Here is a 26,142-nt window from a genome sequence, read left to right as displayed (position 1 = left end):
ATGCTATGAACTGCTAGGAGAGTTGACATTAGACTCTATTACAGTTAAACTAGTAATATACTTTCAGATATCTCACAGTGACAGTTTCTAATTTTATTCATTTACTTGATTCAGATACAATCCAACTTTCACACAGTTGTAGCTACAACTTGAATAGGAGCTTTTTGATAGAGGAGATAGCTTTTCCACTACATTTGCTGAGTAAAATTGATAGTTTCAACTATCTTATCTTAGTTGTCTTCCAGAATAGGGGGGAAAATACCTTAATTTCCATGGGGCTAATCATCATTAGCTCCCAAATGATCAAGTGAGACTTAATGATAAGGGGCAGACCTAACTGAAGCACTGACTTATTTCATTAATGGTCAGTGGAATTACTCCAGGTGATCAGAGGATCAGTCTCTTTACTTTTTTTTGATAAGCTGGAGATGGAGGGTGGTGATAGTGGTGGTGAATATGTTTAAAGGACATATTCATGGTCAGGCATGCCTCAAATCCACATTTTAAAAAAAAATTAATTTCAGATTACAGAAACTGACTAATTACAGCAATTAAGCAAGGCTATTTACTTTGTATAATTTATTTTTCTTGTGCTGCCCCCAGGAGAAGCAACGATTATTAGCAAACACTGGTGCCTTGGCCTTCTACCCACTATCATTCTGCTGGCACAGATTGCCAACTCACAAAATTTGTCTTCCAAACCATAAGGTTTACAAATTCTTAAGCGGGGGGGGGGAGAAACCCCTCAAGAGAAGAGTTTCAGCTCATTCGATTTTGCAATCTACACATATTGGCATGATTACAGAAAATGGAAAGAAAATATTCAAACCCTGTGGTCCCTCTGGTTTCTTCAGAGAACTAAGCATCTCTCTCCTTTCCTAAAACTAACCCTGTTTTGCTTTTCATTCCAAAAGGTATCAGTGTATTCTCCAGCAGAGATTCTCTGGACAATTGTTAAAGGGAGGAGTTTAAAATATTTCCTTTTTTAAAGTAGCAATTAAAGTTAAAACCGTAACTTTTAAAAACTGAAAATACTGTTCACATTTCTAATACAGTGGTACCTCGGTTCACAAACTTAATTCGTTCCGTGACTCTGGTCACGACCTGAATTGGTCGCGACCCGAATCAAATTTTCCCATAAGGTTCAATGTAAATACGGTTAATCCGTTCTGACCCCTCCGAATTTGGTCGCGACCCGATTTTGGTCGTGACCTGAATCAAATTTCCCCATAAGGTTCAATGTAATTACAGTTAATCCGTTCTGAACCATATGTATTTTTTTTTAAAAACCGCAAAAATGTGAAACAAAATACAATACAAAGAGAGAGAACGCTAACCTTGCTCGACACGACTTCTGGCGTGGAGGACAGGAAGGCAGGTGGGGAGGCGGTTATTGCTTGGAGGGAGAGTCCCCCTCCCTACAGGAACCCACGACCACGTGTCACGGAAGGGAAAACGGCCACGGATCCTGTTCGTCACCTGATCCGGCGTTCGCGAACGGAGGCAAAATTTTGCGAACGGAGCTGTTCGTGAACCGAATTGGTTGTGAACAGAAGCGTTCGTGACCCGAGGTACCGCTGTACTTCAAAACCAAAGCATGAATATACAATATAGCAAAACACCACGACCAAATTCTACAGAAGGAGGATCACAGATCTTACTCCCTGGATATATCTAACCACTTCAAAGCAATTCTAACACAAAAAGTTTTTTTTTTAAATGTTATTAAAGTGTGTATGTGTTTTCCTAATGCTCGTTCATTCCATCACTATAAAACAGAATATTGGCAATATTTTTAAGTTTTTCAGCAACCTCATACACGGCCAGAATTTATCTTCTATATATACTTGCATTTCCCAACTTTTAGTTACTCAATTATTCAAGAAACTTTAACTTTCTGTTATCATTTTCAGGTACAGCAGTGTCATTTAATTCATATTGTTTCCTATAGCAAAGCTGAAATCTCAAATTCAAATTATTTTAAATGTTTTGAACCAGAAGCAATGCGTTGTTTCTTTTTTTAGATGTCCAGCTGCATTCTGCTGAAATGATGAAGCCTGCAGTCCTAATATTTATTTAGAGATGGATTTCAATGAAATTAATGGGATACGTTCACAGCCTATGGCATGTGGAATATGAATCTTAAGCCCTCTTTCCCCCACCACACACCTTGCAATTAATGAGATCCTTTTATGAAACAACAGTATTTGTGCAGTATAAAATCCCATGAACAAAAAGATTTACACCAAGATTGGCATAATGGAATGTGTTACCAGCTCTTTCATGTAACAATCAGAGCAGTAACCATTTAAAGCTGCTCTGATCATTCCTTCTCTTCACCCTCCTGAAGTTAAAGCAGTTTCTTGGCAACAAACAATAAGCGTCTTTACTGTTTGCCAGGCCAATTCTGTCATGCCAACCTGTCATTCCAAAAAGGCACTCCAGGAGCCTGTTGAGAATTTATTCCCTGGAAAAAGAAGCTGAAGGTGAACATAGTAAGGAACTATATATCATATAAATGGCTAGAAAAGCCCAATATAGATCAGTGTATGCAAAATTTGGCAGCCATTTCCTCCCAAGCATGTCTTAAGGGATGCCTGTGTGTTGCCAAAACTTCAAATGTGTGCTTATATGTACCACTAGCATCTCCCATAGTGTGCAAGAGCCCTTGAAATATGTCTGATCTCTCCTGCGCACTGCGGAGAACACAAGAGGCCCTGAGTGCTCTGCAGTTGCATAGACCAAAAACCGTTTTTCCTAAAACTGCATTTCAACTTTCCAGCCCCCAAAAGGAATGTGCAAACCTAATCCAAAATATGAAATTCAGAAACTTAAACTATGCAATTAAAACCATGACTAAAATATGTAAATCAGTTTGGTTATATATCTTAACCATGTTTTCCTTGTATATTTTAAAAGATTATTATGATCCTCAAGTATTGTATGACATACAAAAGGTATGGAAAATATGCAGATATGAAATCATGAACAATTCCTGTAACGTGCATTAGACCAATGGCTTAGATGTTCCAGGTATTTTTATTAGTAAGCTAACATAGGTTTTTTAGGTTAAGTGGCCACTTTCAGTTAGGGTTCAGGACTCAATATGGGAATGAAATAGCCATATTGGCTAGTTGGTCACTCTGGTAGATGATTTGTTTCAGGAACTGGATGTGGGGAGTAGAACTGATCCTGGTTCAATGAAGTTCAATAGCATTGATCATGGTATATTTTTGGATTTTGTGCAAGGGTTGAAAATGTCAGCTCAGCAGGTGTTTCCTTGTGAAGTTCCACAGGTTTGATTCTCTCTCTCTTCTTTTTCAATATCTATGCAAGTTTACTGGGAGAAGTCATCCATGAGTTTGGAACGAGATATAGCTGGTATTCTAAAGGCACTCAGCTATACACCCACCCCAGCCAGAGATGCCATGGAATCTTGACCCACAGCTAGGAGGCTGTGTGATCCTGGATGGGATGGGACAAGCTGAATACCCACAAGATGCAGTTGCTGTTTGTGCAAAAGACTGTTCAGTTCTCTGTCTGCTTCACTTATAACTCTGGAAAGGGGGAGGCACTCTCCCAAAACAGCAGGTCTGCATTTTTGATGTTCTCCTGGGCTCGCAGCTACTGTTTTATGGGCAGGTTGAAACTGAGGCTTTACCCATGCAAAGAAATGGTGGATTGAAGATGGCTCTGTGAAAAGTGGAGCCAACAATGGTGGAATGAAGAGCTGGCGAGTAGACCAGCTCTTTGATAATTCTTCTCTGGACAAGGAGAGGACTTGAGATCACACACAAGTGCTCTAGACAGCAGTTCCTTCTAAGGAGACCACAAGATAGTGGTCCCTGGTGGGTTTAGAGATATACAAACAATAAACCAAGAGAGTGACATGGATAATTTTCCTATATTGGATTTACAAAAGAGGCTTGTTAAAGTTTTGAACAATCACATGAGAAGGGACAAAGAAAAAAATGAAATCAAGTTCTACATTATTTGAATAGACTGAAGATTAAGATTGTTAAAAGTAAAAGGAAGGAATATAAAATTAGTTTATTTGATCAAGGTTAAAATAGATATGTTGTTATCTGTGGTAACCCTTAATAGATTTTTGCCGATATCAGGATTGAAATGATGAGGCTTTATGGATTTGTTCATAAATAAGATGGGATACAGGAAGAAGAGGTCATTTATTGTATTTTAAGATAACGTGCTAAGTTACTAAATTGTTTATACTTGTGATGAAGGGAAAAGTCATTTCTTTATATATTTCTTTTATTATATTCTTGTTTTTCTTTCTTTTCTATTTCTTTCTATTTTTTCCTTTTTTTCTTTTCTGTACCTTCTATTCTTTCTTTTTATTCTTTCTTTTTTCTTTGTATTAGTTTTTACTGTTGTAATTATAATATTTAAAAAAATATTATTATTAAAAAAAAAGAAAAAGAAACTGAGGCTTCACCCAGCTTCAGTTGTTGTGCCAGCTGCTACCACAGCTGGAGCAAGAGGGCTTGGCAATGGTAACTCAAGCCCTGATCACAACCAGGACAGACTACTGCAATTTGAACTTTATATGGCTCTATTCGGAAAACATATTACTGCAGAATTCAGTTGTTTGCATGCTGGCAGGGGAGAGGCCCTTCAACAATATTACATTTATAAAGTGGGCACTGCACTGGCTACTGAGAGGTTTTTGTGTACATTTCTATTGTTTTTGTCTTTTAAAGCTCACATGGCTTGGCTCCTAGATATCTGCAGGATCACCATCTCAGATAGAATCACCCCATCTGGGGCACTCATCTTCACTGGGATGTTATCTATTCCATGTGTGTGAGAAGTTAAATCAATCAATAAATCAATAAATCAGGGGCAGTGTTTCTCTGCTATGGCCACCATCTAATGGAATAATTTCCCTCAAGTCCATTGCAAGTTCAAGTCCATTGCAAAACAGTAATATCCCATCTACACAAGTGCCAATGAAGTAAATACTGCTTATTTTTTAGGTAGCATATTTTCATACAAATTTAGGCATAGTTTCCACATCAGTAACTGCAAGACATAGAAAATAGGCTGCAAAATGATACAAAAACACCCTGAGTAGATAGAAACAGGACCAAAGATCCAAGCAGAAAACTATGAAATATCAAATATGCTTAAAAAAATGCTATGTGAAGTATTCAAAATTAAAAGCACCCAGTTGCTGGATTTGGTAATAATTTACTTTAAAAATAGAGAGTAACAAATTCATGTTTAACCTATATCCTGCAGATACATGCAGGAGGAAATCCAGTATTATTAAGCTATACAGACTGTGTAAGTTCTCACACAGTCCAAAGTAAACAACCTGATACTAAATCAGGCCATTAGCAGAACAAGGAGCAGATGGAAACTGTATCTCCTTAAAAGAGATAATCTCTTCTTACTCTTTAAATGGAACTGGTAAGACAAAGAGGTACAAGAAATTTGAACAATGATTGTTATAAACAGAGTTCATGATTGATAGGCAGGAGTTGTTGGAATTCTTTCATAATGGCTTCTCAGCTTTTCTACAATAAATTTTCTTATCAGGGATTCTTGGATTCTTGTGTGTCTGTCTATCCAGCCTGCTGGGGGAGCACTGGATGAGTTAATTATGTAGCTAAGAAACCTTTTATTGAAAATATGGAGAGGAGAGGAGAAAACAACTTACCTGCAAACTGAGCATTGCCTCTGTGGCTGCAGAGCTGTAAACATCACAATCACTGAATAGTTACGAGGTGGAGCCTTCACAAACCTTCTGAATTTGTCTCCGTTCATACGGATGACTGAGCGTCTTGAACTCCATTCCATAAGCTGTTCCACCTTCTCTGCTAAAAGATTCTGAAATCAAACACAAAGAGAAAGGCTGCATTAAAAAAAAAAGTTTTATATGCCAGGATGCTGCCATAAACATGCTATCATGCTAATGGAAATTTATTTTTTTTTTATTTTTATTAGCAAAATTTGTATGCTGGGCTTCCACTGTCACGAGCTTAATAGATGCTTGTTGTTGAATAATTTCATACTGTCATTTCCCTGTAGAAAAGTTCGTTGTAAGGAAACATTCTAGTACTATAAGTTCATGAATTTGTCTGAAATAATGATATCTGAAGGCACAGAACAGAACTGAGCAATGTAGCAATTGCAGGTGCCTCCCTTTCAAAAGTAAAATTTTAAAAATGGTAAGACTACAAAATCTTCTGGGTTAATGAAAACCCCACATGTAATCAGTGAAATCTCTGAAGATTTCAGCCATTTGAGCTTATTTAGAAGGGACATGGAGTTACATGTGGGTTAATGAAAACCCCACATGTAATCAGTGAAATCTCTGAAGATTTCAGCCATTTGAACTCATTTAGAAGGGACATGGAGGTCACTCTGCACCCAGGACAGAAAAAGATTAACAAGCCCTGGAACAGTGTCTTCCATTCACATCAAAGCTTCTTGAAAAGCTATTATTTAACTAGACATATGTAGTAACAATTTTGTACTATGGAAGCATGGAAGAATAATAGAGTTAAGTGCCATAACAAAGTGCCAGAATTCCTCTCTCTCTTCCAACAGCAACAGACAAGCAGAGTTAGTTGTTGACAGATGTACTGATGGCAGCTGTCACTCCATAATGAAGAAATTACATATGATGACAATACCAAAGCCTACATCTCAGCAGGATATAGGTGATCCAAAGATCCACTCATCCTATAAATCTGACCATTCTAACTCTTTTTTTGTCCAATTTACCAGCTGGGTCCAGATAAGGGACCCAGCTGGGTCACCATTTGCCTGATTTGTCCTCCACCATCCTTTACTCCTTAGTCTCTGGGATCTTTCATTGGTCTCCATGCCACCCACCCTGAACAAACTTGGCATCTGTAACTATGGAAGTAAATCACATAACATATTTGCCCTCAATTAAATTAAATGCAGTATTGTACCTCTGAACATCATTCTGCAGATCCTTCAAAACTGTCTTCCAGCCATCTAATATAATAACAGCCTCTCAAAATTATTTGATTAAGATGGGCAGCCATATAAATTTGCAGAATGAACGAGTGAATGAAGAAATAAATAAGCAAGCAATTCTGAAATTACATATTTTGGTCCTCTCGACAGGGAATGATGAACTTCTCTTCAGCTTTCTAAGAATTAAGTAAAAGTACAAAAACAGAAATGTTCAGTTTGGTAGACTTACTATATTTTGCTGTGCTGGAAAGCTGACAACCCCATATCACAATGCTTTATGGATAAAGTTTAAATCAGTAAAATTTTGGAAATGAACAGAGTACTCTAACCCCTTATTCCACTCTGGGATTTGAATAGGTCAATTTCCTCTTATATGTATATGTATTGTATTGTATTGTACATCTATTGGAGAAAGGAAGTTCTTTTCACTAACGCATTTGAAGAACAGGTGTTTTAAACTGTTCTCAAATACATATTTACAATCTTTCCTACCCCACTGCTACTCAACTATATCATGTACTTTAGGTTCACAGTCCTGTCATGTAATGTATGGTTGTTTCTCAAAAATAATTCATAAACCTTCATGGAGTAGAAGCCACTATCTTATTTATAGATTTATAAAAGATAATACAACTGCTTCCTTCACTTTTTCAGAATACACAGTAATGGGTATTTGCCATTGGTTGGCCAAAATGGCAGTCTCTGATTTGCCAACACCATCATAGATAGTAAATTTAGGATGAAAGGTGAGAGGATTACCACTGGATTAGAGAATTATTGCTAGAGCTGAGCTCCTAGCAATATGAAACAGATGATTCAGAGTAGCTTGTCATGTTATCAAGGCTGAATGGATAACGCATCCTGTTCTGAATAAAATCTCTGGTATCTCTGTTGACACAGGATACCATGATTTACATAAATCTCACAAATATAATTGTGGCCTCTGCTTGTCCAGGTATATTGGATGCTTTTCAAATTTTAGACATTTGGATGTAGACAAGAACCTTGAAGAGATGAGGCTTGATAAAAGCAGCCAAGAGAGGGAATCTGATTGAAGGGGCTGATAGTAAAAATCTGAATTCCATCAAACTAGTAATTTTCAAGAACCTTCAATATTTTATTTTTTTATTAAAATGTTGGAATACATGGTGACATCTCAATGTCATCTTCAGATGGCATTGATTATTTGGATTGTGGTGGATTTCTAATATTTTAAAGCATGAAAAATCTGAAACCTGTATTGAAAGTTCTAACATAGTTTTAAAATAGTTTCAGAAACAAAAGCTGGCTTCAACACTTCTCTCTAAATCCAGAAGAACAAAAAAATCACCCCCATATAATGGAATCATCACCCTGCCCCAGTGAAGCCCTCCAAATGCTAAGGGTCACCTTCCACCATAGCCCAGCCATTACTAGATGCATTTGAGAATGTTTCAGGCCCAGTTACAGGGTACTGCCAGCCTCACTAAGTAGACCAGACCAGAAAATCAACTCCACAGGAAGACTAGAATTACACTTTATTGAGACAGGCTTTAATTAAACAGAATCTGAGGGATAGTTTGTGCTATCCATCTCCTCCTTCTTATAACCCAGTGAATCTGGGAGGTGTTTGCCTGGGCACTTCAAAACAGTATCTTGCTTCCCAGAAACTTAAAGTATCTCCACAGAGTTGGGCAGCCAATAAATTTAAATAAATAAATAATAAAATAATAATACAGGTACAGATGACTTTGATCAACTTGACAAATAACTGATGCTGGGAAGTACATGACAAAATGGATTCCTATTGGTTCTGCTGGACCTCTCAGCAGCTTTCAGTTCCACTGAGCAAGGTAGTAAAAATGATGATCAGTAATGTTTACGAGAAACTTTATCAATGGAGAATCACTAAAAATCAAATGAGTTGATGTGCATGTAAATAACCAACAAATCTATCCAAAGTATACAATTAATTATTTGAGGTACACAAGAAAGCTGAATACAACAAATGGGAGGCTGGAACAGCTGGTTGCCAATACTGCCGCACTGAAAATCATTTTAAGTGGTTTTGCAAGTAATAACTCAGGACAATTTATACAATCTGAACAATGCACTATTTCTTCAGAATGTGCCAGCTACATCCTGGCAAATGTTCAAAGCCCAGTTACAGAACAGGGTGAAAGATACATTTAAAATATTATTTTATCAGAAATATATGGCCATATGGTCTTGAAAATCAGTAACACTATGGCGGCCAAGCATTTGTATATCATATTATGGTAAAGAAACCTCTTAGGCCAGGTTCACCAAAATGACATTACTTTGCAAGCCTTATACTGACAATTAGGTGCTAGTGTCTATAACAACAGTAAAAGATTCTGCACTCTCACATTTCATAAACATCAAATTACTTTCAAGCATCCCTGCATTTGCAAGACCAAGTTGGTTTTCTGGTTAATATAAATGATGTTAACTTCTTTAATGGCACTTTCACTGCCAAGCTTTTTGCAAAGCTGAAGTTAGCTACACTGAAGGTAGCATGGCAGAAACACTGTCTTTTGTGGCACATATTCTTTTTTGTCGTGAATTCTTCCTGCCCTCAGTGCTGAACATACAGTACTGTGCAAAAGTTTTAGGCAGGTGTGAAAAAATTCTGTAAAGTAAGAATGCTTTCAAAAATATATATTGTAATTGTTTATGTATAACAATTTACCAAAAGCAAAGTGAGTGAACAGAAGAAAAATCTAAACCAAAATCAATATTTGGTGTGACTACCCTTTGGCTTCAAAACAGCATCAATTCTTACACTTGCACACTTTGTACACTTGCACAAAGTCAGGGATCTTGTAGGATTAGATTGATTATGATTAACCAATTATACCAAGCAAGTGCTAATGATCATCAATTTCATATGTAGGTTGAAACAGTCATTAACTGAAACAGAAACAGCTGTGTAGGAGGCTTAAAACTGGGTGAGGAACAGCCAAACTCTGCTGCTAAGGTGAGGTTGTGGAGGACAGTCTCATGTCACAGGTCATACACCATGGCAAGACCAAGCACAGCAACAAGACACAAGGTAGTTAGACTGCATAAGCAAGGTCTCTCCCAGGCAAAAATTCCAAAGCAGACTGGGGTTTCAAGATGTGCTGTTCAAGCTCTTTTGAAGAAGCACAAAGAAATGGGCAACATTGAGGACCGTAGACGCAGTGGTCGGCCAAGGAAACTTAATGCAGCAGATGGAAGACACATCATGCTTACTTCCCTTCAATGTCAGAAGATGTCCAGCAGTGCCATCAGCACGAAACTAGCAGAAACCAGTGGGACCCAGGTACACCCATCTACTGTCCGGAGAAGTCTGGCCAGAAGTGGTCCTCATAGAAGAATTGCAGCCAAAAAGCGATACCTCCAATGTGGAAACAAGGCTAAGTGACTCAACTATGCATGAAAACATAGGAACTGGGGTGCAGAAAAATGGCAGCAGCTGCTCTGGACTGATGAGTCAAAATTTGAAATATTTGGCTGTAGCAGGAGGCAGTTTGTTTGCTGAAGGGCTGGAGAGTGGTATGATAATGAGTGTTTGCAGGCAACAGTGAAGCATGGTGGAGGTTCCTTGCACGTTTGGGGCTGCACTTCTGCAAATGGAGTTGGAGATTTGGTCAGGATCAATGGTGTCCTCAATGCTGAGAAATATAGGCAGTTACTTATCTATCATGCCATAGCATCAGGGAGGCTTGTGATTGGCCCCAAATTTATTCTGCAGCAGGACAACAACCCCAAACATACAGCCAATGTCATTAAGAACTATCTTCAGCATAAAAAAGAACAAGGAGTCCTGGAAGTGATGGTTTGGCCCCCACAGAGCCCTGATCTCAACATCATCGAGTCTGTCTGGGATTACATGAAGAGACAGAAAGATTTGAGGCAGCCTACATCCACAGGAGATCTGTGGTTAGTTCTCCAAGATGTTTGGAACAACCTACCTGCCGAGTTCCTTCAAAAACTGTGTGCAAGTGTATCTAGAAGAATTGATGCTGTTTTGAAGGCAAAAGGTGGCCACACCAAATATTGATTTGATTGCGATTTCTCTTCTGTTTGCTCACTTTGCATTCTGTAAATTGATATACATAAACAATTACAATATATATTTTTGAAAGCATTCTTACTTTACAGCATTTTTTCACACCTGCCTAAAACTTTTGCACAGTACTCTATATTAAAGAAAGCTGGTTTGAAAGAAGATGAGCATGGTTTTACAATTAGAGAAAGAAACACCAATAATCTGTGCTATGCTGATGACGCTACCCTGATAGCCAAAAAGGCAGAGCATCTGCAAGCTCTTGTAATAAAAGTCAAGGAGCACAGTGAAAATGGGGCTAAAATTAAATATAAAGAAGATGAACTAATGAAAACAGGTAGAACAATCACCCTTTGAATTGACAATGAAGATATTGAAGTGGTAGATACACTAGCTTCTGGGATCAACCACCAATAATAAAGGAACGAGCAGTCAAGAAATATGCCACAGACTAGCACTTGGCAGAGGCGATGGTATTTCCTGTGACACTCTATGGAAGTAAAAGCTGGACTTTGAAGAAACCGGAAAGGAAAAGTATTGACGCTTTTGAACTGTGTTGGAGAAGAACTCCTGAGAATTACCATGGATAGCCAAGAAAACAAACAAATGGATCATTGAACAAATTAACCCACAGTTCTCAACTGAGGCACAAATGACCAGGCTCAAATTATCCTACTTAGGATGCAAAGGTCTAGCTCTCTGGAGAAGGTTCTAATTCTGAGAAAGGTGGAAGGGAAGAAGAGGATGGCCACCAGTGGTGATGGGTGCACAGCTGGAAAACCTGAAGGACCAAGTTAGGAGCAGATCATCATGGAGAAAATCTGTCTATGTGTTCATTAAGAGTTGCCACATACTTGACGGTACATAATCAAACACCTTTGTATATTTTCTTTCAAAATATGAAATTATGTAACACATCAGTTTATTTGGTCCAATTGCCCCAAAACCATCCATTTTGACTGAAGAAGGATGTTTAGGATCTCAAAAGTCATTCTTAATTTGTACAAGACATCCTTTATAACCAAATATATTGAGGCTTGGACCCAAGATCTTTCCCATACGGAACCTAGTCATTCTCCCTCATTGATGGCTCATTGATTCAAACCACTTTTTCTTCTAGCATTTAATATATCTAAATATTTAAAGCCATGGATGGCTAAAATTTGGAATTCAGGTATTGAACATAGCCTCATCACCCTCTGGAAGACCACAAGATAGCATCAGAGATGCTGTGACCTTCAATGATGTTTTAAGATGGGAATGAGAGTAGGAGGCAAACCAACACCACCCCCGCTGCATTCTTAAATGTTCCCAACCAAAGAAACAGTCTGAACTTGCACCACCAAAACATTGCTATTTTGCTGCCAAAACCTAGGCAATAAATGTTTTGGAGTTCTGAAGGTCTCTTGTGGCCATCACTACTTTAATCACTTGAAAAGCACCATGGAAACAATAAGAATTAAGGAATTAAGCTGGCCTGTGAACAAGAAGCTGACAATCAGAAGCTATAGGGCAAAACGCTATAAAGATCAAAGAGCAAGCTTGAGCTAGAGGACATGCCAGGAAGGACCAAGGAAAAGGCATACCCTAGAAGAACCAAATAATTTTATGTTACTTCCTCCCCAGAAGGGTCCAAAAGTCAATTAAAACAACACTACCATTTTTTGTTCTGTGACTCACTCAACAGGGCACACACAGAGATTTCAACAGCTCCTGACAGTCACATAAATGAGAAATGGCTACAAGTCAGAATCCAATTTCAACCTGATTTCAGATACTGTGAGACATGCTCACATAAACAATGCTAGATCTTCAGATAGCCAAATGGTCACTGGGCCTATATTTCTTGAAAAGTGTTTTTTGTGTCTTTTAGCAAATACTGTTGAAATTGAGGAAAATACATATCTTGTGGGTAGGGGGCAGGGTTTTTCAGACTCAGGAAGGCAGCACATAATTGCTACAAAGAATTTTGTGTAAACCAAAAAATTGAACACCCCACCAAGAAAGAACTGGCATCATACACAGGATCAACTGCCAATATTGCAACCAACATTACAGAGCACAAACAGGGTGCTGATTACAGCAAATAAGGAAAGAGCACATAACTTCAACAGAGAACAAAGATCAGAAACACCTAACAGCTACTTGTGCCCTCAAAATGAACCATACATTTGACTGGAGAACACAGAAATAATTCATCCAGCAAACAGCAGAAGAGTCAGAGAATTCTTGGAAGCCGGGTACTCAAATGAAGAAGCCATCATCAGAACAATAGAACTGGATACGATTTACCACCCAATCAGGCACAAGATCCAAACCAGGCTGACAAGGCATGCCAATCAGAACAGAACTAACACCATGCCCAACTACCAATCAATGGATTGTTTCAAAAAAGAATCAGTCACCAACCAACCTCACAGAATTCAAATTCCACATCTATTATGAACAGAGTAAGGCAAACCCTACTTCTGGACCCTTGCATCGAAGAAGCCTTGCTAGAACATGTAGTCAGAGATCTGCAGCACTCATGATCAACATTTCAGTGCAGATCTTCCTGGGCCTGAAAACCTCTCCCCCCCAAAAAGGTATGTACAAAGAACCTAGGCTACTGCTACTCCATGAGATCATTGATCTTAATAGGAGTTTGTGATCTGGCATATGGTATTTGCTGCTGTTGGAAAGAATAAAAACTACAAGGTTTGGAGTGTGAGTTACCTTTCATAAAACTTTATTCTTAACTTAATTTTAAAATAAATTATACTATTAATTCTTTTAAGTGCTTATAAGTCACCTGATTTTTGTAATAAAAGAAAGTTCAATGGGTTTGGGAAATTCTTGTTGAACCAATTGTAAGCTATTCAATAGAAAGCTCAAAGAAAGTAGCAGGCAGTGATCCACATTTTTCTGCAAACAAGCAATTTTGCAAGGAAATACCCATTAAGCAAACTGTACATTAGTAATGCACAAGTGGGACCTATGCCTATAGGTTGCCTTTTATTTCTTCTTCCTTAAATAAACTAGGTATTCCCTTCAATTTGGACTTTTCCTCCCCTAAACCTTTCTACTTCTATGTTTATTAAGCATGTACATTCCTCTTTGGGGTGTTTTTAGGAAGAATTTCCCCCTTTCATTGCTATAAATGTATTTTTAATATAGTTCCCAACTTCAAAATGATTAATCATCTTCTTGTTTATTAACGGATCCAAAATTACTATTAGAAGGAATGGATTTATTTATAACAGCATTTACTGAACCAATACATATACTTTTCTATCCCAAGAAATGAAGGGCAGCATATTCTTTACTTTATCAGTTACTTTATCTCAAAAACCTATTCTTGAAATTGCTTTGATAAGTAATTAACCACAGCTCACTCAAGGAAGGTCAACATGTGCTTTTTATTGGCCACCTAATCTTAGCAACCTGTTCCGTGAAGAAGCTGAACTCATTAATCCAAAATTTTTGTACATTAACCATTAAGACTTTTATTATGAGACTATACTAATATGCTTATACTAATAAGCAAATAATATGCTTATACTAATAAGCAAATAATATGCTTATACTAATAAGCAAAATAAAATGGATGTTCAGCCCAGTATAATGCTAATGTAGTAAAGGCAGTGTATAGTGCTCACTACTCAAAGAAGAGAGGGCAAGATGATACATCTAGGCTGCTTTGAAGATGAGAAAATTAAACTGCTTCAAAACAAGGGGCATTACTAGAAAAATGCAGCATAGTATATGAAGAGCTATTACATAAAAGTGTACCAATGGATGTATGGCTTTGATAAGATACAACTTGCAGGGAAGGTCTCTCTCTCACCCTCCAAATGCATGAATGCCAGCCCTTTCATACCTTGCTTCTCAAGTATCTGAGAAGGAAACAGATTTTTGCTCTAAGTTCTTCTTATATGAGATACAGAATCAAATACAAAACAAAAACAAACTATTGCATTTAAGAAAGAAGGTAAGGGTTGGCCAAAAATGTGAAAAAAATTCCTCTATTCTACAAACACTCCTCCAGCTTGGACAAGTCAGGCACGTGCCTCAGCCCCAAACTGGCTTGTTCCCTATGCCAATGTGTAGCCCATCCATAGTGAAATACTGATGTTTATACTTTTAAAATGTTAAGTCACATACTGGGAAAGTCCCCTTGATGTTCTCTAAACTTTGGCTATTAGTTTGCCCAACTATTGTAAAACAAACTTTAAACATACTTTTTAAACACAGCCTTCACATCACTTAATTTAAAAAACTGAAGATCTTTTTTAATTCTATGGTGTTTTGAGAAAATTCTATTTAGCCAGGGTACTATAGTTATCCATTTATTGAATCCCAATGTGTGTGTGTGTGTGTGTGTGTGTGTGTTTTAAATTATTGCCTTCTCAACATTTTTTGTGACAGAAAGCAAATAAGCAACATTCACATACACTTCTTTTATGAAATTTTAAGCATATCTATCATTTAACACATGTATATCATATACATGAGAGTTCAAAGGAAATGTTCAAATAATCCACATTCAGATGTCATGGCTTTGAAATATACAAACCATCTTTCCCTAAGCTGAACCTCTCCATATACAGTATGTTAGAATTGCAACTTGCAAAATACTGGCTATGTATATCCCTAATGAGAGCCAGTTTGATCTAGTGGTTCAGGCACCAGGCTAGAAACCAGGAGACTGTGAGTTCTAGTCCCACCTTAGGCACAAAGCCAGCTGGGTGACCTTGACCCAGTCACTCTCTCTCAACTTTAGGAAGGAACTAATGGCAAACCACGTATGAAATCTTGCCAAGAAAACTGTAGGGACTTGTCCAGGCAGTTGCCAGGAATCAAAAACTGATCTGAAGGCTATATATATTCCTACACATCTGAGAAATATCTGGTTGAAGACTAGTATATATGATAAAGGAAAACAGACATTAATTAAAAAAGGAACTAAGAAAAAAAATACTTTCATAGATGCATAGCCCAGTGTTGAAAATCCACATAATTTGAGTGTGAAATCTCCTGACCATTTAAAATATCTGTAAAACCACAAAAAATACTGAATTTTTTTCTCTCCTTGCTCTATAAATGTCATGAGACAGTTACATATAGGAATCCAAGAGCAAATCTGTTCTAAGTATAGAAGCAATACTTTCCATTTGTAAATTGCTTATGAGATGTGCACACAAAAATTACAACATAAGAAATAGACACACTTCACCATATCAAAGCATAAAAGGCATTATCATTTCCCTTTAACTACAGCTAATGTAAAATGCATTCAGAACTTAACTGCTAAAGTTCCAAACCATTGGGTTCAGTGTGATGTTAACACAGTTTGACAAGAGATATTGGCTTCTGCATGAATCTATCTTCTTTCATTAAATGCCTACGTGTAAACAGACTATTCTAAAGCTCATACATATAGTACAATGAAACCTAACATTAATATACTCCTCCCCACATATGGAAGCAAGACTACTGAAAAAGTGATGGGTGGTAGTCCAACAATGCAACAGAAGGCATAATTCTCTTTTTCCTTCAATCAATTAACGGGAACAGATGTTGATTAATGGTTAATCAACAGATTAACAGATTAACCATTCTGTTAGCTGCTCTCTATCATTTCAGCTATGTATTGGTCTATTCTGGTCCCACTACCACATCTCTCTTGCGCCAAAGGTGAAGAGAATTTATCTGGAATTGCTAATGTGTGAAAATGGATTACTTTATGGTGGTCCATTCTTTTTCTTTTCTTTAAAAATCTAGCTTTTCCCAAAAAGTTTGTTCTGTTATTACTGTTTTAATTTCACTTGTCTTTCAGAAATTTCAGGCATTTTTCATAGGTCCCCAAGAAGTCTTTTAACCTGAAATGGACAATTGCTGAACATCAACTATAGAATAGCACTAGGTGTAAGTGTGAACTTTTTCTGAGAAACATGAAGCATGTTGCTGATTTTCTGTAGCTGGGTCACAAAAACCTCTTCTCATGAGGAGAAAGCCTTCCTTCAAAACAAAGAGTATGGATCTCTAATAATTTTGATCTTGGTGGAATGCATAAACTTTGCATGAAAGCCCAGCTGATTAAATGAAGACTAAGACATGTCAAGGAACATCTTAACTTTTCTCTGCATTTCCAAGAACTGCTGACAAGATTTTTGGTTTCTGTGTATCTTTTCTGCAATACTACAAAGACAGTGTTGCAATAATTATAATGAAGGATTCAGCTCTCATTCCATCCACACTTTAACAAAAAATCAGTTAAGCTTTAGAATAAGAGAATTAAGCTTTTAAAATCACACCTGTCTGCTGCTACATTCTTATTAGTACAAATTCTTTATAAATGAAGTTCAGTTTTATTTTCAATAGCTTGTTCTAATATGGTTACATTTAACTGTAATGACCAGCAGACTTTAAAGACCCAATTACTACTTTTGAGATGCAAATTTATAATTGCTACTAATCAACAGGCCAAATTAACAAAGGAAGAAAAACGGCTTACAGTATATGTTTGCAGAGATACTCCTGCAGAAGTCTGCACTTTCAATCACCCAATTCAGTTTTCATTTCAGATAGGAATCTTCATTTTGAATGAACAATTATTTGAAAATGTAAAGGACAGTCTGTGGGCTCAGATCTTCACCTTTGTGCTATCTGTTCATTCAAAAGTCTCTATTTTCAGAAAAAAATACATTTATAATAAACACAATTCTATGACCTGAGTTATCCATCTTGTCCAAGGCAAACATCAACTGTACAACAGTACGCAGACAATGCATTTTTCTTTCTGCAAAATCTATGATAACAAAGCACAATACCCTGAAAATGAAGAGCCCCCACCAAGAAGAATTTGAACAAACTGTTCTCTAGACATTCTTGGTGTTCTTCTCCACCTCCACAAGCCTTTTGGGTTTTACTACAGGCCTTATGGTTTTCTGATGCTATAGAAGTCAGAGATCGCTACTTAAACTTCTTTTCTCATATAGTGGGCAATTTGGAAACAGATTAAACTGGTATTTCCTACAGAATTAGGATTGCTCATACACAAGATTTAGGAAGATTATAGCAAAAAGAAAATCCCTTTATGAAAAGGAACGGTTTCATATTTTAAGAAGAGTACTGACAGTTTCTGAACTGTCTAATCTGGGCAAAGTAAAAAAGGAAGAGAAATACAAAATGTAAACCTTAATCTTTTCGATAAGTCTACAAGAACTATAGACATTGTAGAGGGAGTGTTAGTCCATGACGGAAAAAAATCAGAAGAAATGTGATAGAACCTTTTCCAATTAACGTATTTTATTTAAAAGGCATAAGCTTTCATGAGCTGCAGCTCACTTATCAGATGCATATAGAGGACAGATTAATATAGGATTTAAACTGCAATGAGAAATACACCCCCCCAAAAAATATGGTATTTTGCACATTGCTGCTCACCCCAATGCAATTGTTACTTATTTCAGGTAAGCTGGCAAAAGTTGAATAAATTAATGAACTTTCAGGGAGAAAAATGTCAAACTTTTTTTTAAGACAATTATGGATGTGACGTTTGAAATGATAGGGTTTTTTGTATTCCTCTTAGTTGCTTAGAAATTCACATTTTAGTTGTAAACCATCCTTTGTCAACACTCCATAGTTTCAGAATTTACATACAGCAGTTACAAAATAAATCAGCGTACACCACAGAAGGGGTTTAGCACCACACAGTTTAGGAAAATAATAGTTTCCCAAGACAATTTTGCATATGAAAGTTGCTCATTTAATTTCAAAGGGGTGAAAAAACATCATATAGAGCTTTAATTGCTAAAAAAATGCTGTTTCAGCTAACAAACTTGTAATTTATTCTCCATCAGCAAAGCAAGCATGTGTTCTGCATGAAAAGAAAACCGTATTAAGTTCTTTTTAAGCGAATATTTTTGCTCTCCATGCAGATTTGATCTCAGAGAAAGACGAAGTCTAAATTTACACATAAAATAAAATCCAACTGAACCTTTGAACCAAAAGTTATGAGCTTAAATACTTTAGGATGGCCCACACAGTCTCCAGAAGCTTTTGTATAACACATTTTAGTTATTCAATGTGCTTCATGCATTATCTAGAACACCCTAACTGCATCAATATTAGCCAGACATCAATAAGTGCATGATGCTTCATGGTCACCAAAATCTGAGCTTTCAGGCTATCACTACAGTATTCTGTATCAATCCCCTATCTGAACCATGGTTCTGACAATATTTATTGATGTAGGAACCTACCTTATATGGACAAAATTTATATACAAACTTTATATATAGCAGTCAATCAAAATGATTTGGCTTGCTTTGGTTGAATGTGCTACATGAACCCTGGCATTGTGATTTTTAACTATGGTATGTATGCATGTATGTATGTATGTCTTTGAGTTAGTTTTAACTCGTGGCAATTGCCTGAACAAATCCCTGCAGTTTTCTTGGCGCAATTTTGGAAATGGTTTGCCCTTGCCTCCTTCCTAGGGCTGAGAGAGAGTAACTAGCCCAAGGTCACCCAGCTGACCTTGTACCTAAAGCAGGACTAGAACTGATGGACCCCCGGTTTCTAGCCTGGTGCCTTAACCACTACACCAAAGTGGCTCTTAACTATGGTTTATAGTTTAAGGTAATTTATTCAAACCATGCTTAAAGAAATTATGGTTTAGTGCAACATGTCAACTGGTGCATCTAGTTGTGGCTCTCCATCATAACAATGCCCTTGGATCTTACATTAGCCCCACAAGCATTTTCAGAAATTTAAAAGTAGTTCAGTTTCAGTCCAATGCTTTGAAATAGTGCTTATCTCTACAGAGAATAAGGTAACCATAAGCTGGGATGGAAGAAAACAACTTGGGGAGGATGTTCAAAGGGAGCAATCTTATCAGAAGTTAAGCAAGCGTTTTATAGATAATTTCAATCACCCTAGCACTGGGTGGCATATATATCCTTGAACAATCCAGACATTTTGTGAATGTGCCCATAATTTGCTTTCAAAAATCCAAATGTGCTCACTGACCAAAACATTTGCCTATCTGTGCTCTTTATTAAATTAAAACATTCCACATAAACAAAAGCTGCTTCTAAGCACTAGAAATGTTTTTTGATCAAAATCTGATAATGCATAAAAGGTTCCAGTAAATGAAAAAGGGGTAGAAACAGAATGATCTATTTCACAACTGGCAGCAAATTCCACTAAGGCAAAGTCACATTTGCATTCAGCCCAATGTGTTTTGCTATATCACATGCATCATTGCAAACACTCTTGAGACATGAATGTGAGGATGGCCACTAATTTAGATAGCTTCTGAAGGGGAATGGACAATGGGTATTAGGGTTGATGGCTGTTTGCTACATCCAGAATATGGGGCCATGCTTAAAATACCTGCTGATAGTAATAGTGAAGGAAGACTGCCATCCTTCTGCCCATGTTTATGACCTTCCTGAATGCACCAGCTGGTCACTGCATGACCACAAATGCTGGGCTGGAAGGCTGTTGATCTGTTCCAGCAGGGTTTTTCTTAAGGCCTTTGTAACAACTAGACAAAGCAATGCTGTTCCTACCCATAGTTTAGATATGTGCTCATGAACTTCTTTATAGGTGGGCAAAGGGAGAATGGAACACTCCAATTACATTAAACAGTATGCGGCCACATTTTTCTCTTAGACACTTAATTGAGCCTCCTCTCCTCCCTGCAAATAATCCTAGATGAGTTTGAAAACTAAAAACTGGATGGCTCATTGAAATGAATTTTGAATAATACAACCCATAGAGGAAAACGCTTCATGGTGCCAAACTTAGACTGTTATGAAGCACCACAAGAAGCCTGAAATAAGAGAAACTGTTAAAGCTTAAATCTTTTGTTTGGAATATTACCTGTCAGTCAGAACTGAAGAATAGTATATGGTTGTGGAAGATCAATCTTTGAACATTTCTGGCCTAAACTGGAATAGCCTGATCATGTAGTTTTCAAGTTTTGATTGGAAAGCCTTTGCAATCATAAAGAAACTACCACTAATAACAGAAAACACAAATACCTGGTGTAAGCACAGGAAATATTTCAATATTTCTCAGATAACTTTGATCAGAATTCAGTTCTTCCTGTTCTGCCCCACTTTCAAAGAAAGGAAGTAGAGTCCCAAAGTTGATGGATTCTATGAGGGAATGTTGGGGATGCTGTCAGTAGGCCTGGATAAAATTCATTGGGAATTCTAGTTGGAACTAACAACCCAGTAAGTTACCTAGCCCCAATGCTACTGTTTATGTCAATCACACATACAGGTAATCTCCAGTTTAAGAACAAGTTCTGTTCCCAAGATCTGTCCTTAAGTTGAATTTGTATGTAAGACAGAACAGTATTATTGTATAATACTCTATAAGTAGTATTTTGTAATTAACCTGAACCATTGTGTATTTAACTCGAATCATTGTGCATTTAACTCAAATTTGGCTACAATGGACTCCATTATTAGCTATGGGTCATCCTTAAACTGGGTGTTCTTAACCTGGGGACTACCTGTATATAAAATCAGACAGTGTAGTGGGTAACTTCAAAAGAAATCCCTAAGATTCAAAACATCTAAATCAGTCAAGCAATAGATAGCTAATGCATTAAGCTAGAAAGCTAGGCAGGCAAAGAGCATGAGGAGAGTTTTTCTTAAGTGTATGGTTTCAACCTTTTCATATTTCCCAACAGCAGTTACCCGAATTGCATCTGCTTACACAGTTTTAGTCGTTTCAATCCCATTCCCATTTCCACTAGAAGGACAATTTCATAATGAAACTCTGTTGTAAAGTCTCTTTAATTCTTTAACATAAAAATTAGGGTGTCTTATGCTGTGAAGTTCTTTCACCATAAGAACTATGGCAAAAACATAAAACATTGTTTTGCTTCAGTAAAATAAGGATCCCCTGTCTTTGACCTATTTTCCTGCCTTTTAAGAATTTGCATCTAGGTTGATACCAAGCACTAAAAAAAGCAGCTGACAGCTAATCACAAATAAGAAATTGATACAAGCAGCTGACACAAATAGAATATGTGGGAAAAGAGGACAAGGCCATTTCATAAATGGAAAAATGGAGTAAAAAATCAATGAGAGGGCTCTAAATCATAAAATAGGGGAGTCATAACAGAAGGGGGATGTAGCTAGCCAGGGAGCTGGCCTTGAAGCAGGTATTCAGAAATGGCTGCATAAACAAAAAGGACAGTCCCAGAACCATAAGTCCTGGGAAAGGAGATAGTATTAAGAAGAGACTTAGGATGTAGAGTCGGTTTACTGATCAGGTCTACCTCCAACCGGAGATGATGATGATCCTAGACCTCACACCCAAAATCAGACCCATCCTGCTGGGTCTTAAGAGATCTTAAGAGATTTTTCTCCCTCCTTTCCTTACTTCCTCTTCATCTTTCTTCCCTCACAGCTCTTAGATTGGAATGCTGAACTTTGTATTCAATTGCCAGATTTTAGATGCTCAACTCTGTAATTACTTACCAAATTCTAAACCATCAAGTTTGTAACCTTTTGCTGAGCTTCAAATAAAAGAAATAATATCTGATCTTTTATCAACAATCACTAAGTGTTAATGAGCAGTAAAGAACAAATGTCATCCAGTTCTTAACCGGATTAAAGGGGTACGGCTTGAATAGTGTGGAATTTCCAGGCCAATTTGAATGGAATATCTGAATGAGAAATGGGGCCAAATCTTGATGGAGGTATTATTGGGAATCCTTGGAGCCAAGTTTGGTAAAATAAATGCAAGGTATCTTTGGGGTATGCAAACTTATTTTGGGGTATGCAAACTTATTGATCAAGTTTGGTAAAATAAATGCAAGGTATCTTCTGTTAAAATAAATGCAAGGTATCTTTGGGGCCAAATCTGGATGCATTGGGTACCAGATTTGGTACATTACCTCAAATGAATTAGACCAGGGTGTCTTGGGGTATACATTCTCAAGGAGGTCCTGGACTTATGGGGGTGGGGCTGGGGTGGCAGATAAGATACTCCTAGGATACCTCAGGTTAATATTGATAGAAACACTGTTGAAGGGTGGGACTGGCCAATGGGCTTAGGCTACCAAGGGTAGGAAACCCAAAAGAATATTCCTGGGCCCTGAGTTAAATGAAAGACTCCAGTATGGGAACTTCAGTGAATTGTTTCAGTGGAAAAGAAAGTGCAGATCTGCCCCTAACTCAAGTTGTGTAATGAGCTGTGAAAATAACCTTGGGAGACAGGAGGAAGAGCCGCAGCCTAGTTAACAGTCAGACACAAGGTATCTCAGCCCACAGAAGGAATAGGGGTGCAGAAAGCAACTCAGAAAGGACCCCCCTAGTTCTCTTGAACGTAAAGACGGGGGGGGGGGAAGGGCTTTCAGACTTGCAAGATTCTGTTACTGTAACCTTACTATAAAGGAAGTATTAGTACTCATGGTTTTGGTTTCACGTCTGGACTACCTTGAAGAGTTGAGTATAATTTGTGCTACATAAGTTTGTGTATGTGTGTGTATGTATGTATGTATGTGTGTATCTCTCGCTCTCTGTCAAAGATAAATGACTTGCCCTTTTAAAGCTACAAGGATGTTTTCTTTACTACAGCTTAAATCAAATCAAGAAAACTGATATACCAAACATAGTTTGCTCTCTTTCGTAAATTGGTGGTAAATCCTCAGAAAGGTGTCCAGTTTTCAGACTACAGAAAATAACCATATAGAATAATGGTACAATCTGAAGAACAAATTCAGTTAACGTTTGTGTTGTTATTACCTCTCCCCATTTGATTCTGTTTAGCCCGCTGACCCCGATTTGACCATAAATTACTGATACGCACAGACCTGTACATTACCATCTGGACCAATGAATTAAACGACAATGCCAGATTGAATGATCTCAAAATTGGTTAAATATTCTGGTCAGAAATGAAGAAATATGCATAATAAACTGTGCTTTGTCCATTAGTGAAGTTGACAAATAGGTGTAGCCTCCTAGATTGTCCTGAAGATGTGTTCCAATTACAATTAGGTAACTATTTTTAGACAAAAACCCTACTGATGAATACTAGTTGCATCAGACTTAGTGTATATCAGATTATTGGGAAAAACAGATAAGAAGTCCTCAGTGTTCATATTTAAGTGATTAGCTAACTTTATCATGCCTTCACCAGTCTTCACATAAAATTTTCCATTAAGATATCTGATGCAATAAACTGGCTTTCTAAAAAGTCTAATGTTTTATTTTCTACCACATGGAAGCTTCTGGGGCTTTAATTGTTCTAGATAAAATAAGCATTTATAGGAACTAAACATTTTTTACCTGACCAAAATTTATTAAGGAAAATAAATTCTTAATACAATTTGTCCAAGTTTCCATTTCTGGCTCAGTACAGTGGCAATTCCATCTGGTAGATGACCTTCTTCCTAGGAAGTATCCTTGTTTGATAACCTTCTACACAGATGGTATCCAATTTGAACTCAATGATCCATGCTTTCTGGAAAGAAAGAGAATCAAATACCTATAGGAACATTCTTTCTACCTCTATATGAATTCCTTATTGAGATATTCCAAAGAAGAAAATAAAAGCCACTTGACTTAGCTAATCAAATATTTTTAATGAAGTGTATTGGTCAATCTTGCACTATATTATAGAGGAAATTTCTGTTTTCCAACAGCTTTTTACTAGGCCCACCATATTATTTTTTTGTTTGTTTGTTTGAATGCCAACATTAAATCTAGTGCCTAGCAGAAATTTTTGCACGTTTTCTGCCAGTTTTCATTTAAGTTGATAAAGAATTTGCTTTAGTGGTCCCCCCCCCCCCCCAGCAAAGGAGAAGAGAAATTCTGAGAAATTCTCTTGTAGTATTCTTGCACTTACTTAATTATAAAATGGGGATATTAGGTCTTTGTGTGTGTATGAATGTCCTGCTTTTCACTGTATAATATTCACTCTAGCGGTTTGAAACCTCCTTGCTTTCTCTATGTCAATTAAATCCCTGATGAAACTATTCCCTTTGCTCTTCTTCAGCAGTGAACTGTTGCCATACTAAGAGTGATTCCTTCTACCCAAGTTCTCTGTTCAAACATTGTATAGAAAATTTTTAAAGAACATTTGTGCTCAGCTCTGCTAAAATCTCTGCTGCTTGAATTTGAGTCTCTTGGGCTTCAGCAAGAATGTATGTGTTAGGGTTCTGCAACACTTTGAATCTAATTCCAAAAAGGTGCTTCAGGAATTCATAAGCACAAAGCTAGTACCCACCTGCAGCTTATCACAGCTGTGTCTTTCAATAGAACTCTATGATCTTGGATAAACATGTGTCTGGTTTAGGCCCCCTCCCCTCCAATCATATGTTGTTGCTCTCCATGGCCATTTGTCTTGGGCTATTGGGCTGCCTGACCCCTTCTGAAGAAACTTCTCATGGTAGTCCGGTGTAAGGTTGGGCTCACCATTCCTTCTTCTTTTTTTTAACTAGTTCACATGTTGTAGGGTATAATAATCCTAAACATAATCCTAAAAGCCCAACAGAAATGCCCCCCCCACCACTTTATATCACAGAAAATCAAGGCAGGATAATCTGAGTTTCTTTCTCACCCCCTCCCCACTTTTTATGAAGCTGCCCTTGCATTCCTTCTTCAAGGCTATTTCAGTACTCCTCTACAGGTAAAGTAATAGAGTCATCCACCAACTGGGAGCTTTAGAAACTGCTGTATGTTATCATTGCCACAGCTGAAGAAAAACTCAAATCCAGGCAGAAATGTTTTGGAGACAAGCACCTTAAGGCTGCTATGCAGAAGAACTAGAATCTGTAGCTGCCTCCCATCTGGATAGTGTCACACCATAAAAGACTCCCCTTTCAAATTACATCAGCCTTCTGGCACCCTTCTGATTTGATGTACTACAATTCCCATTATCCTCTATTTGGCTGGAAGAGATCGGAATAGCAATACAACTCTGATAGGTGCTAGGATGCTTTGTATCAGTAAGTCTGAAGCATTTTTACAGGTGGCTGTACAAGTAACACACACACATATCCAGAGCTTTCCTATGACAGAAAAAATCAGTTCAGTGCAACAAGATTTGCTCAATGCAACCATAACACCAGATGAAACAATCTGGATTTTCCATGG

The 26,142-nt window shown here is 37.4% G+C and overlaps 1 protein-coding gene across 1 annotated transcript in view; it reads right to left on the bottom strand.

The window, feature by feature from the left end:
• TUSC3 (tumor suppressor candidate 3) overlaps nt 1-26,142 on the bottom strand; it is a 127,946-nt gene that overhangs the window by 88,217 nt on the left and 13,587 nt on the right. The window contains exon 2 of the mRNA XM_088131130.1: nt 5,684-5,853. Within this exon, the coding sequence (XP_087987256.1) occupies nt 5,684-5,853 (170 nt within the window). The remainder of the gene's footprint in view (nt 1-5,683; nt 5,854-26,142) is intronic.

This window comes from Python bivittatus, unplaced genomic scaffold, assembly GCF_059951505.1.
Source record: "Python bivittatus isolate LINGU-HERP-01145 unplaced genomic scaffold, Pbiv_v1 ctg000070_np1212, whole genome shotgun sequence".
Classification (NCBI taxonomy): domain Eukaryota; kingdom Metazoa; phylum Chordata; class Lepidosauria; order Squamata; family Pythonidae; genus Python; species Python bivittatus.
Note: the sequence above shows the minus strand (reverse complement) of the source record. Positions and strands in the feature narration are given on the sequence as shown.